We start from the raw sequence: 14,136 nt of genomic DNA on the forward strand, positions 1-14,136 counted from the left end.
CCCTTGTTAGAGCAAGTCAATTTACTGACATTGAATGAAAATTATTCAACAAAAAGAACCCACATTTATTGGGATCTTTGACAAGTTAGTGCAGAAAACTGTTCAGTTATTAATATTAATATTTAACATCCTGAGGTACCAAGTGTTATAGAAGTTTGGTGATTTGGGTTTTATTCAGTTTTTGTTTTACTTTTTTTTTTTAATCATTGAAATAGAGTTCAGATCCCTTTTTTATATTATTTACAGTATTAAATGTACTTTTTTGAATTGCTTTATCACGTGTGTAAGAAAATGTGCTCATTTAAAAGAAATGCTTTTATTAAAATCTAAAAATAGGAATAAAAAGATTGCTTTTTAAAATTTCAAACAGATTTTGTTGACTGAAGGAATGCATGCCTCTGGATTGTAAAGCTTGTAAACCTCTGTTAGGAACTTTTAGTTTGAAAGCTTTTTGTGAAGTCGCAGCTTGTTTCCGGCGGACCTTTTCTGGTGTAACACCAGATCATGACGACAGTACACAGAATCACACCGATCCGCGAAAACTGTGTTTACACCAGTTGTTATTGGTAAATATGGTTAAAACAGCTATAATTTAAAAATAGATCGCTTGCATGTTATAGTTGATTGCGCTTTATGCTAGTGCTAATTGGGGGATTGATACTCGAATGTAAATAAGTATAAAGGACATAAACAAGTGTTAGCTTTAAATAAATCAATATCCGAGCTGTAGTTAACTTAGTTTGTAATGTAATATTTCTTATCGGGTCTAAAAAAAATGTATTTTTGTGTATTTTTTCCACCTTTTACATGTTTATTTAAAAACGTGCTGAACTGCTGTCCCGTAGGTCTCATTATTTAATTAGCCTGGATTTTCCTGTTGATTTTCGTGTTTTCTGTTCTTGTTTTGCAGTGAGGAAAATGTGTGGAAGCTGTGTGAGTTTGTTCAGAAAGAGAGAACTGCTCCACTGGAGCAGCTGTTTGTCGTGTTTATCTCCAATGACAGGCGGATGGTGAGAAGCTGGGGATAAATATGAACCTGAATATAGATTCCCTATAAGCCAGTTAGTAAGAGACGTGTTGAGATTAATGCAATATTTATCCAGTTACCAACAACTGTATTTTCTTTCTTGTAATAATTATAGAAAATTAAGATTGTGATTACTTGAATACTTTCTGTTGATATTCTAACATACTTTTGTCACTCGCAAGAGGTATAGAGATTAGGTTTTTTTATTTTTACATTTACCAACATTACTGGGAAGGACAAGCAAGTGTTGTTTTTTTTTACATGCTAATAAAAATCTGAAAAATATGTGGCAGATTGTAGAACCACCATCTGCAGATGGTTCGTTTTTTATACTGAAAAACAGCACAATTGAAGCTGAGTGTGAATATTTTTCTAAGCCATCTTTTAGGTTAGATTTTATCACAAAAACTTACAAATTTTATTTAATACAGCTCATAAAGAAACAGACGTTGACCAAAGTGCTGCACAATTCATTCAATTAAATCAAGATTTCAATAAGAATAAGAAAAATATATACAGCTCTGGAAAAAATGTATAGTCCGTCATTGAAAACCTCCTGGTTATCCCACCAAATTCTGATTTCTGAACTCTTCCTGAGTTAAAACATTAGTATTGTAATTTCAAAATGAGTATGAACTTGTTTTCGTTGCATTATGTCTTTTTTTGTTGTTGTTGTTATTTTGATCATTTCTCATTTTCTGCAAATAAATTCTAAATTATTGCTTGGAATTTCTGAGACATTGTCAATGTTCATTGTACTCGTATATTAATAAAAAGTAAAATGAGAGGAACTGATCATTTTAAGTGGTCTTTTAATTTTCCAGAGCTGTAATATTGAAAAGTAAAGTATTAAACTACAAATGTTCTCCATATGTGTCATTATAAAAGACTCAAAATGAATAAACGCGAAAGAATAAAAAAATGGATCTTGTATAATTTTCTTACAGTCTCGGTCCTGAAACTTTTAGAGCAGCTGATTTTCCTCTGAAGCTGATGATGATCTGTTTTCCCTCAGATTCCTCTGTGGAAGCAGAAATCCGGACATGGCGACCAGCCTGTGATCTGGGTCTGTTGTTTCCTCCACATGTTCATCCCTGATTGTGATGATGCTGTTTCGTTTTGGCGTCATTAACGGTGTCTCTGCTGTGTTTCAGGACTACCATGTGATCCTGCTTCAGGCGCGCCCTCAGTCGGACTCTCTGGTTTACGATCTGGACTCTGTGTTGTCGTTTCCCTGCAGCCTGCGGCTCTACGGAGCCATGGCCTTCCGCTCAGACCGCCACATCCGACCCGAGTACCACAGGTAACTTGCTGTTATAAATTCCCTAGTATTGCTGTCTGTTTTTGTTAAATGCTGGTGTACAAAAAACAAACAAACAAAAGAAACACCTAGAATTTTACATCAGGCGCCTTGTTGGGCAGCTAAGGGGTCTTTAAGAAATTATATATTGATCCGTTGGCGGCAGTTATTTTTTGTTACGTTCATACCGTTTGTGATAAAAGGGGGCATAACGATCCGTTAACGATCGCTAAATATTGCTTTGAATGCTAATGAGGCGCTGTATTTCAACGCTGATTGTAGTTGATGTTTCTTTGCAATTTGTTTATTTTTTCTCATTTCTGCGCTAATATAAGCAAAGGGTTACATTTGCCATGTTCTCCAAATAGCATTAGTTTCTGGCCGCCAACCCACCAACAATGCTAATATGTGAAGAAACATTAACTTTTAGAATGTTGTTCCTCACTTTCATTCAATATTTAATCGTTATTACATTTGTTTAGCATAATATCTTCAGATTTTTTTTCAGTTAATTTGATCTTTTTGTTGTCAAAAACTTTTCCATTTTGTTTTGCGTTTGCTAAGTTAGCTGGACGAAGTTTCTAAATCTAACTGGCAGCCAATCAGACAGATTAGCACAGTAAATTACATTTCAACACATCATTTTAACATATATTTTATACAATTATTGAAAAATATATTTGATTTATTGGGGGGAAAAAAGTTACAATTTAAAAGCAAACATATTTGAATTGTTTAAACTTCTATTTTTTTGAGCCCCGCTAGTATACCTTGGTGGTCTTCACTTTGAAAAGCACTGGGCTAGCTCTCCAGCTTAAAGAGGCGTTCACAGCTAACAAACAGTACAGGGGTGATGAAGGTCACACATCTCTGATGATGCCACAGTAATGTCTGCTGGTGTCTGTGACAGGAAGCTGCGTGTGATTCCTGCTGACAGCTTCCTGTTGAACTTTGCGTCTGATCGATCTCACATGAGGAACCCTGATGGAACCTGGAAGATGCCGCCTCCTCTGTACGCCCCCGTCCAGACGGCAGGTAGAAGGTCTTCCTTCAGGGTTTATTTATGTTTTGAATAGAGATGCAGCTTGAAGCATAATGTAAAAACGTTAGTTTTACATATTCAAGAAAGTTGGTGGAAGTATAAACGTATCAATAATCCCACTCTTTACATATGTATTTAGATTTACTACATGTTTAATCCGTACATATAAGAACTAAATCCGTATTTAATAGTTAAGCCATCAATTCAGTGTCTAATTAATTTTAATTTTAGTGGCAAAAACAATCATTACTTCTTCAAATATCACCAAAAGAAAAACTAGCCTTAATAACAAAAACAATAACTGAACTATTTTATATACTATATCTAACAATAATTATGTGTTTATATGATAATTTTAACAAGTTTTATTCGACTTACTGATGCACTAAAGTTTTTTTTTGTTTTTTTTAGTATTTCTGAATTTGCATATTTTAAATAGAACATTTGCTCCTTAGTCTTAAATAGTTTTTGAAGATTTTTTCTGTAATTTTGTTATTTTTGGCTTTGTACAAAGTTGGAGCTGCCTATAGTTTCACTTTGTCAATAAATTTAAATAATTCAAGTTTTACAAAAAACCTGTTAATAAATATCCCACCTTATCGATTTTTAATTTCTTTTTTTGTGACGTTTTGTAATTATTTCCCCAAATCTCTACATAATCACTTGCGTGTTTTCTATGATGATGATGATGATGTCACTGGTTGGACGCCTCTCCCCCGCAGAGAGTCAGATGAACCTGGATGACTTCATCAGTATGAGCCCTGCTGACGGCTGGGGAACCGTCTACAGTCTGGATCACTTCCTGCTCACATTCACTGGAAACCCGTCCACAGAATCATCTTCATCTTCTTCACCCTGATCTTCCTCAACGCCACCAGCAGCAGCAGATGTGGCTTCATGACATTGTTGCTTCAGGTGGCTCAGAATCAATGGTTGTGTTGGACTTTTATCCTGGTTCTGATGTCGGATCCTTCAGTTTTTTCTAACATTTTCAGATATTTGACCTGTGGATCATTGTCTGAGCAATAAAATCATTTTTTATCATCTTTGAACATGTTGACATTAAAATCAGAGGCTGAGGAAAACGAGATGGACCAACTTCTAGATGGAAAAAGCAGAGTGCGAGTGAAACGTTGAATAAGAAACAAAAGCTTCATTTAACCAACATTAGATATAAAAAGGTGGTCATTTACTTTTTGGGGTCAGGCTTTGGACCCAAACCTCAATCTACGTCTAAAGCTGTGAAACTATCAGGGTTTTTTTCCTGCTTGAAAAAGTTAATGACTCAAACTGGTGCATCTCAATATAAAAGTATAATAGAGTTGATCTAGTTTAGTTATTTAGTTAAAAAGTGAAACTCATAGATTCACCAGATAGAGTGAAATAATTAAAGGGGGCCTACAATGCTAAATTCACATTTTGGGCATTTTTGTACTTCCATTTGGGTTTCTACTGCTCCTAAAAGAGACTCAGTCATTTTTTTTTCTTTAAATCTTTTTCACTGAGTTTTTTTTTTCTCTTTCTTTTTTTACTTATTGTAAGACTGAAAGAAATAGAAACATAATATTCTGTCATTTTTATTTTTGCAAAATTTAAAGTTCACAATATCTGCACAAAACATTTTACATACTGTCTAGAAAGTAAAACATTCACCTGCAGTATTTCACACGTCTCTCTAATCCATCAGCCACAAATAAACCAGTTTAACACCTAACACAGGCGTGTCCAAAGTGTGGCGCTGAGGCCATTTGTGGCTCTTGAAATGATTTTGTTCAACTCCAGAATACAAGTCAAGAATGGTAAAAACAATAACCAAAAATTTTTCTTAAATAAGGCAACAGCCTGAAGCCCTTTTTATGTTTTGGACCTTTAATGATGTATAGATTTAAATTTGGCAAGTAAAATAAATAAGCAAACAAAAAAGCACAAATTAATTGCTTTTTTGATTCAATGACTTTTGTGGCCTGCAAATAGTTTAAATTAGCCAGATTTGGTCCCCGGGACTAAAAGTTTGTGTTGCTCACATAATTAGTCAATGTGGTTTCCTACAGTGAAACAGAAGAATTCAATTTAAATAAGAAAAGGGAGAGGGTGTAATTATTTCAAATGTCCATTCGGTCACACTTGTGCACCACTGACCTAAGATGTGTCTCTGAGGGCCCCTGCTGGACGTACTAAACATCTCTAACAAGATGAGAAAGTTTTTTGCTGTTTTGGGTCATAATCCTGTTGGAAGACCTATGACCAAAGTTTCTGTAACTGGTCGGCTCTTTTCTCCCCAGAATGCCTGGATTACTTGATACAGATTGAAAACCCCCTGAGTCGGCTGCAGCAAAGCAATGATGGAACAAAACCAGGCTTCGCCACATAAATTATTCATGACTACGATCCCTCTCTAACTTGTTCTGCAGCAGAATCACCTGCTAAAATCAAATGGGTTGGGTTGACGTTCCTGTAAATGTGGAGGTACATTTAATCAGGAAGAAGCAAAGAGAGCTGATCGACTTTACACTCTGTATTACAAGAGCTTTGCGCAGTAAGTTCTTTTAAATGAGGATCTGTACTGTAAACTACCACTTGTTATTTTTGGCCATCGATACCGAAGTGTTTTTTTTTTTTTTACTTAAGTTGATCTGAAAATTGTTTACTGAATTGGATGAAAGGTTAAATAACTTGGGTTGCAGTGTAACTAGATAATGTTAGTTTGTGTTTGCCTTAATTTCTTGATAAAATAATCTATAGTCAATAAATAATAACTTATGTTAAAATTAATGGTGTTCAGTTAACCTTGAACAGCCTTACTAAACCTGATTTATCAATAATTTAACCTCGATTTATCTGATCTTTATCAATTCTCAGCAGGATGTTATTTGAAATCTTTATGAAGTATTTAAGGTCAAAATGTCTCTTTAGAGGAATAATGGGTGGAAACGGCAACTCTGAACCCGATGAAGCAACAGGAGGAGAAGGAAGTTGGAGCTCTGCTCTCTGTGTGGCAGCAGCAGCCGTTTCTGGTTTCCTCTGTAAGTTAAAATAAACTCATTACATGTTTTAATTACATAAAAGCTCATAATGATAACATTGACAGATAATTTCAGATTAAATTCCGTTGTTATAAAACTGGTTGGTTTCTGTTAGTCATTTTCATCTTGATTCTCGGTGTAAAATAATTGAACAGATGTGCCTAATAAAGTGACCAGTGGGATACAAGTGATCATGATTTTAAGTTAATTTCAATTAAATATATCTGGTTTTATCCATGTACACTCATGAATGACCCTCAAGTATTTTTATGAATTCACCAGTTTTTATTCTATTAATAATCAAATAGAGCCATCACCGTTGTTATGGTTTATTTTAAGCCAGGTTAGTTAAGGAAACTAATTGCATTGAAATGACTGTTTCTGCAGGGTGGCAGAATCGAGAAACCAAGAGAAAAATGAGAGAGATGGAAATTAAGCTCCAGAGAAACAGGGCCTACATCCAATGCAATTATTTGATGTCACATGTTGAATCAGCACAACATTTATTACCATCCAATGAAGAAATCTTTAACGACTCCTGTACAAGGAGGAGCCACTTATTATCGTTATCAAATCTAGAAGACTTGGAGGATCTGCTGGTGGAAAGGCAGCGTCTCTACTGCAGCTACTTCACACCAAAAAATCGACGGGAGATGCTGGAGAAGAAGATTATGGAGAATGTCTCGACTCCAGCAACAAAGGAAGACCTAGAACAGATCTTCAATGAAGATCGTCACTGTGCTTCCTGTGTCTCGTACCTGTGGACTGGAGACAGAAGAAAAAATGGAAAAGTGATGTGGGAGATGCTGAAAGAGTGGAGGAATGGATTAATCACTGGTATCAATTTTCCCAACATTAAAAACGTGAGTATAAAAAGAGATATTACGTCTCATATACTTTCTAAGAATTATAAAGCATTAAATGTTTTTTGTATCTTTGTTTCCACAGATTTTAGAAGAGAAAGACACTTTTCAGCGCTGATTAAATTTGGTCATGATGAAGCTCATCATGCAAAGTTACTCTGCAGGGGTTTCTGTATCTGGTTGCCAGAACCACAACAACCAAAGTTTTTATTATCTAGTGTGAAGAATGTTAAATTCTACTTGGTGGTATACGGGTGCCAATGGAGGGGCATTTTATAATCACATATTGACAGCTCCAAAATAATAATTCTGCTTTATTATATAATAGAGATGTGCCGATCAGGTTTTTTCCTGCCCATACCGATACCAATCACATACAGTAATTATTATTATTATTTTTTATCATAAACACTACCGGTTACATTATGTGGAAAAAGGAACCATGAATTCACCTTAATTTAGACAAAAACTTGTTTTTAATAACTTTTTCCAAGAAGAAAACTAAACAAAACGGCATTGTGCAAATTGTACTGCTATTGGTAATACTATCTTTAACAGACTGGTAACATATGAAGGCTCTGAAGAGCCAAAATAAAACCTCTCAACATTGCCAAAATATTCAAGTATAAAACTTAACATTCAAAGGCAAATACAGGTTCCATTACAATAAACAATCCAGAGTTACTGAATGAAAACTTCCTGATAGCATGGCGGCTAGCTGCTTACTGCTAGTTCTGAGTGGCTGTTTCTGACTGAGCAGAGTAATTATGCAGAGCAGGGAGGAGATCGATTATTTATTATCATCTGTTTCATGCTAGGACAGCAAAAGTTTTAATAAGTATGTAAAATGTATTTTAAGTTAGATGCTGCTCCTTTAAACAGAGGTTCGGTGTGAGAGTCACTACCAGGTGGAGCAGAAGCGGCGCTCCGTCTGTGAAATATTACTACCTGTAGCGCGTAGCAGCGGTTCAACAGCGAGAGCAGAACCAGCCTCTTACATCGCAGCGCTGATGTAAGACGCAGCGTCTTACATCGCATCGTTATTTGTTTAGCTTTCTGACCATCATGCTAATCCGGGTGAGTGTTTGTAGCTGTGCACTGCTTTACCAGCTATCTGATCCTCCATATGTCTTTTTACTGCAGTGAGACTCGATGTAGCCAAAGTATGGCATTGTTTTTATGTTGTATTAGCTTCGTTATGTTGATGCATTTTGACCTGCTTCAGTTTTCCGCCGCAACACGCAAACGTCCCCATTCACTCAGTGCGTTATAGTTCCACATCGGTTAGGATTTGTTGCTGCGTGTTTGCGCAGTGTGAAGGAAAGAGGAGACCAGCTGCACAGGCAGGCTGAGAAATGAGATGCAGGTGATCGGTTTGTGTGATCGGCAACAAGAGACCGTGATCGGCGATCACGGATCATACACTTTTTCACGAAAATCGGCCGATTATGATCGGTGACCAATCGATCGGCACAACTCTAATATGTATATATTAATAAATGAATTGATGTTGTGTAGAGTTCTGTAAAAAAAACTATTGTAAATAGCTTCTCTTGAGTAATTCTACATATGTGCAACTTTTACATTTAAATTGCTTCTTTTTGTAAATTTTACACATCTGGCAACAAAGTATGTGGAGGAGAGAGAATGCTAAAATTAAAGCTGCTATTGTGAAAAAGACATAAGATTTGTGGCTGTTTCTTTAAAACATCTATTTAATAATTATATTAAACACTGTACGTGGTTACTACATTTCACAAACATAATTACCACAGTTTAAGTCATTGATAGAGAAAATGTATTTACAAAAGGCATATCAATTTTATTTCAACAGTATGTACTCAGGGTTTACAACTTAAGAAGACATCCATGTAGGGTCCTTGGCGTGTGCCAGTCTGCAGTGAACTGGTGCCAGTCTGCAGTGAACTGGTGGATGACAGAGACGATGCTATACTGTAGTGAGCAGTTTGAAGCAGAAGTCCCACCATGTGATCCACAGGGTTTTCCCACCTGAGCACAAACTTCATGCACTTCGTTTCCACAGGCACCACAGCAGAATCAAGTGTAATATGTTAAAATGGATATAAAGTTATTATTCCTATGTTATCAATTTTCTACTGCCAAGTCTACAACCACAGGAAGTATTAGAAACTTAACCTTCTAATCCAGTGTTTCTCAACCTTTTTCAGCCCAGCGCCCCCCTAGCCTTTATCCAGGTCCCTCACCGCCCCTCACTAAAGAATTTGCAGGCTACTTTGCACTGACCATTATTTTATCATTAATATTACTATCACTATTGTAGATGTTTTGATCTTTATGCTTGTTTCTGTATTTATCATCAAGATAATTTCCCAGAGAACAAAAAAGTCATGTGATGAGAAATTATTTTCACAGGCGTCTACAAAAATTTTTTATGAACATTCAAGTTAAAATTGGTAGGCCTAACAGCAGCCAATCAGTGGAAAAAATATTCTTTTTTTGTGCTGTTTTCAAGTTGTTAAATATTATACAAAATGACCAGATAAAAGATGTTCAACATGCCAGTTTAAACTTTGAACTATTTGCAAAAAGACTGAGCTCTGCAGCATTAAAACATGGATAGAACTGTAACTACATTAATCATAGCTCTTCTTCTCTTCAGCGTTTCTGTGGGTTTCTGGTGGTGCAGCTCTGTGCTGCCTTCAGGAGAATGGGACATCAGAGTATCATCCATAAAACTTCACCCACATGGCATTTATTGTTCAAACCAGAGCTTTCACTGGAAAAACAAAAGTTCCAGGTCCCTTAAATGCCATAGAAATATGAGACAGAAACATGGATTATATCTTTATATAGATCTGTCTATTGATTTATAGATTAATAGTTTTACTGGACAGAAATTACAAAGAACAAATCTGGTTCTTAATCAAATCCTAATGAGTCAATCGAAAGTGTCATGGAGTCCCTGAACAGCCTCATGACATTAACACTGACATGAAAAATAATATTGAAGAAATAATAAATCTAATTAAAAACATAAATGAGTGATAAGTTCTTTACTGTTATGGTCTGTAAGATATATTTATTCTCAGTACTAGATGTGGTCTCAACAAACCCATGGCACTTCAACAAAATTATTTTACCTTTCATCAAGAAATAGTGTCATACAGTCTTGCCATTCTTGCCATACAGTCCTCGGTATTAATTATTGCTCGAAAGGTCTTGCCATACCAGTTTATTCCTCTGTATTTACTTTAGTTTCTTAGTTTATTCTTGCATTTTGTTCTTCATTCATTTCCATTTAGTTTCCTTTGATTAGTTTTATCCTCTCTTGGTTTATTTTTATGTCCACTTTAGTTTCTTTTCTGTTGCTAGATTTATCGTTTATTTACAATCAGTAATCTTCACTCATCACCTGCTGTGCCTCCTAATCGTCATGTGTTTCACATCATGTGTTGATTTTTCACTGTTCAGCGTCGGATACTCTGTTTTTATGTCATAATTCACATCTAGTTCGTCGCTCCGTTTATGTCCCGCTTCTCCTGTTTTAGAGTTTTGCGCAATGTGCGCTTTTTTTTTAAGCCCCTAAGGTGCAGGGCGGTCGGGAAGCGAACCGATGGGGAAAAGGCAGACTGACATAAACCTTTTAAAACAACGGAAACATTCTCTGCATTGTGATTATTGAAATTTAAAAGTGCTGTGTTGTTCTATCACCCCGTTTCATACCGGACCACTTACAGCACCGGTGTTAACGCTATAAAATGAACACTCTCTATCGTGGTATCACCCATGGAGGGATTTCTTTATTTAAATGGGTTCATTTTTCAGAGGGATACACAGTGAGGGTATCGTGATTTTAGCTACCAGTAGCAGGAGAACGGAGCTGCGCCAAGAAGCCAACAGAAGCTAACAAATACTGAAAAGAAGAAGAGCTGCCATCAATACAGTTGCAGCCAAGCATGATTTAATGTTACACAATACAGTTTTACCAAGTTGCTCAAAGTCTAAACGGGCATTGTTGTGCATTTAAGGTGTAAAGTTTACCTTCGACCAAACGCCCCCCAAAGGCATCCCAGTGACCCCCTTTTTGTAAAAATGTCCGCCAGTGCCCCCTGCCGTCCTCTGAACACCCCTGGGGGTCGGTACCGCAGTCGTTGAGAACCGCTAGTCTGTAGGGTTTATTAGAAATAAGAGCGAGCTGCTATTTCTTAGGCTGCAGCTGCGCCTCTAACAAATTGTTACACTCAGCTGAATAGCTTCACTGCTGACTGACACACACTGAACTCTCCGCTCTTCCGCGGTTCTGTCAGATCCCGCTCCCCGGATCCCTCGCCCACATGACAGGTCCATCACTGTGAGTGGAAGTAAGCAGAGTCAGACAGGGGAACCCCATTACACTATACACATAACAGTGATCACAATGCAACTTATAACAAATACACATAACCATATGGAGCCCAGCAGAACTAAAATACAGAACCGTTAAAATACTACGGCGGTCGACAGGTGCAAACGCGCAGCTAATACGAGAAAAACAAATACAACAAAGAAAAGATGCAAACAAAAGAAAAGATGCAAAAAATATATAAAAATAAGAGTTCCAGACCACTAGAGCTTTGTGTCCGAATTCAGGGTCTGCATCCTTTCAAGCTCATTCTTTCATGGGCTTGAGTAACGACCCGGTGTTATGCCCAGAAAAGCCCCCTGCCCAAATTTGCATCCCCTGTCGCGGGAGCGCGCATCACTCTGAGCTCTCGCATATTGACGAGGAAACGGATAAAAATATGACCGAAGAGGAAATTTTTAAGATATTTGTAACATTATCACGTTTCCTAACCATGTAATCCCTAATACGGTGGGTTTATTTCGCAAATTATTTGAAATAAATACGGTTTTTACACTTTTATTGACACATATGAGTCGAACTTTTTTTCAGTCCGTGTCTGTTGTAAACGTTCTCCGCAAATGGTTTGAAATTCTCTGCTTTGTCTTTTGATATCATAATAGCTCAAAAGCATTACAACAGAGACCCATTATGTAGAACATTTTATATCATGCTTCACTTCTAGTCTGTTAATGTAGGAGAAAATGCAACTTAATTTATGAGCCTGAAAATATTTGCATCCGTCTTGTTGATATGAAACTTTATAGCATTAGCTCAGAGAACAAGTGTAATTACGTAGAAGAGATTAAATCATTTCAACTGTTTATTTCCCCCAATTAGCACAGGGATGCATGTTTTGGCAATATAGATTTTGAGCCTGCCACAATATGCATCCCTTCTTTATTCCCCACAAATATTATCCTATCGATATAAAACATGTACCAGCAGTTCTTGGAACTACTCAGATTATGTAGAAAAAAATATTTCACTATTAACTCTTGAATTCTTTAAATTAGCACAGGGATGCATTTTTGGGCAATATGGATTTCCAGCCTGCCAAAATATGCACCCCTCTCTATTCCCTTCAAATATTATCCTATTGATTTAAAACTTATACTAGCATTTCTTGGAGCTACTCTCATTATGTAGAAATAGTTATTTCATTCTTAACTCTTTAATTCTTCAAATTAGCACAGGGGTGCGTTTTTGGGCAAATTTCCAGCCTGCCAAAATATGCACCCCTCTCTATTCCCCTCAAATATTATCCAATTGATTTAAAACTTATAAGAGCAGTTCTTGGAGCTACTCTCATTATGTAGAAAAAGTTATTTCACTCTTAACTCTTCAATTCTTCAAATTAGCACTGGGATCCATATTGCCCAAAAATGCATCCCTGTGCTAACTTTGAGAAATAAAGAGTTAAAAGTAAAATAACTATTTCTACATAATGAGAGTAGCTCCAAGAAATGCTGGTATAAGTTTTAAATCAATAGGATAATATTTGAAGGGAATAGAGAGGGGTGCATATTTTGGCAGGCTGGAAATTTGCCCAAAAATGCACCCCTGTGCTAATTTGAAGAATTAAAGAGTTAAGAATGAAATAACTATTTCTACATAATGAGAGTAGCTCCAAGAAATGCTGTTATAAGTTTTAAATCAATAGGATAATATTTGAAGGGAATAGAGAGGGGTGCATATTTTGGCAGGCTGGAAATTTGCCCAAAAACGCACCCCTGTGCTAATTTGAAGAATTAAAGAGTTAAGAATGAAATAACTATTTCTACATAATGAGAGTAGCTCCAAGAAATGCTGGTATAAGTTTTAAATCAATAGGATAATATTTGAAGGGAATAGAGAGGGGTGCATATTTTGGCAGGCTGGAAATTTGCCCAAAAACGCACCCCTGTGCTAATTTGAAGAATTAAAGAGTTAAGAATGAAATAACTATTTCTACATAATGAGAGTAGCTCCAAGAAATGCTGGTATAAGTTTTAAATCAATAGGATAATATTTGAAGGGAATAGAGAGGGGTGCATATTTTGGCAGGCTGGAAATCCATATTGCCCAAAAATGCATCCCTGTGCCAACTTTGAGAAATAAAGAGATAAAAGTAAAATAACTATTTCTACATAATGAGAGTAGCTCCAAGAACTGCTGTTATAAGTTTTAAATCAATTGGATAATATTTGAGGGGAATAGATATGGGATGCATATTTTGGCAGGCTGGAAATCCATATTGTCCAAAAATGCATCCCTGTGCTAATTTAAAGAATTCAAGAGTTAATAGTGAAATATTTTTTTCTACATAATCTGAGTAGTTCCAAGAACTGCTGGTACATGTTTTATATCGATAGGATAATATTTGTGGGGAATAAAGAAGGGATGCATATTGTGGCAGGCTCAAAATCTATATTGCCAAAACATGCATCCCTGTGCTAATTGGGGGAAATAAAGAGTTGAAATGATTTAATCTCTTCTACGTAATTACACTTGTTCTCTGAGCTAATGCTATAAGTTT

General features: G+C 36.2%; 1 protein-coding gene and 1 long non-coding RNA gene across 4 annotated transcripts in view; both read left to right on the top strand.

The window, feature by feature from the left end:
• Positions 1-16: 16 nt before the first annotated feature.
• ntaq1 (N-terminal glutamine amidase 1) overlaps positions 17-14,136 on the top strand; it is a 31,415-nt gene continuing 17,295 nt past the window's right edge. For 2 of the 3 annotated variants that reach the window (XR_014089730.1, XR_014089729.1), the window contains exons 1-5: positions 17-566; positions 911-1,010; positions 2,043-2,093; positions 2,182-2,330; positions 3,238-3,362. Coding sequence is in view for 1 of the 3 variants with exons in the window: in XM_008422324.3 (XP_008420546.1) it covers positions 505-566; positions 911-1,010; positions 2,043-2,093; positions 2,182-2,330; positions 3,238-3,362; positions 4,092-4,228 (624 nt within the window). In the remaining 2 variants the exon portion in view is untranslated. Of the gene's footprint in view, positions 567-910; positions 1,011-2,042; positions 2,094-2,181; positions 2,331-3,237; positions 3,363-4,091; positions 4,422-14,136 lie in introns of those variants that run through there. The other variant, XM_008422324.3, reaches the window with a different exon arrangement.
• On the top strand, positions 5,626-6,909 carry LOC103472649 (uncharacterized). Its single transcript, XR_001777060.2, has 3 exons — positions 5,626-5,905; positions 6,283-6,392; positions 6,780-6,909. It is a non-coding gene; the product is annotated as an uncharacterized LOC103472649 (long non-coding RNA).

Source organism: Poecilia reticulata, chromosome 11 (assembly GCF_904066995.2).
Source record: "Poecilia reticulata chromosome 11, P_reticulata-male-v2, whole genome shotgun sequence".
Taxonomy (NCBI): domain Eukaryota; kingdom Metazoa; phylum Chordata; class Actinopteri; order Cyprinodontiformes; family Poeciliidae; genus Poecilia; species Poecilia reticulata.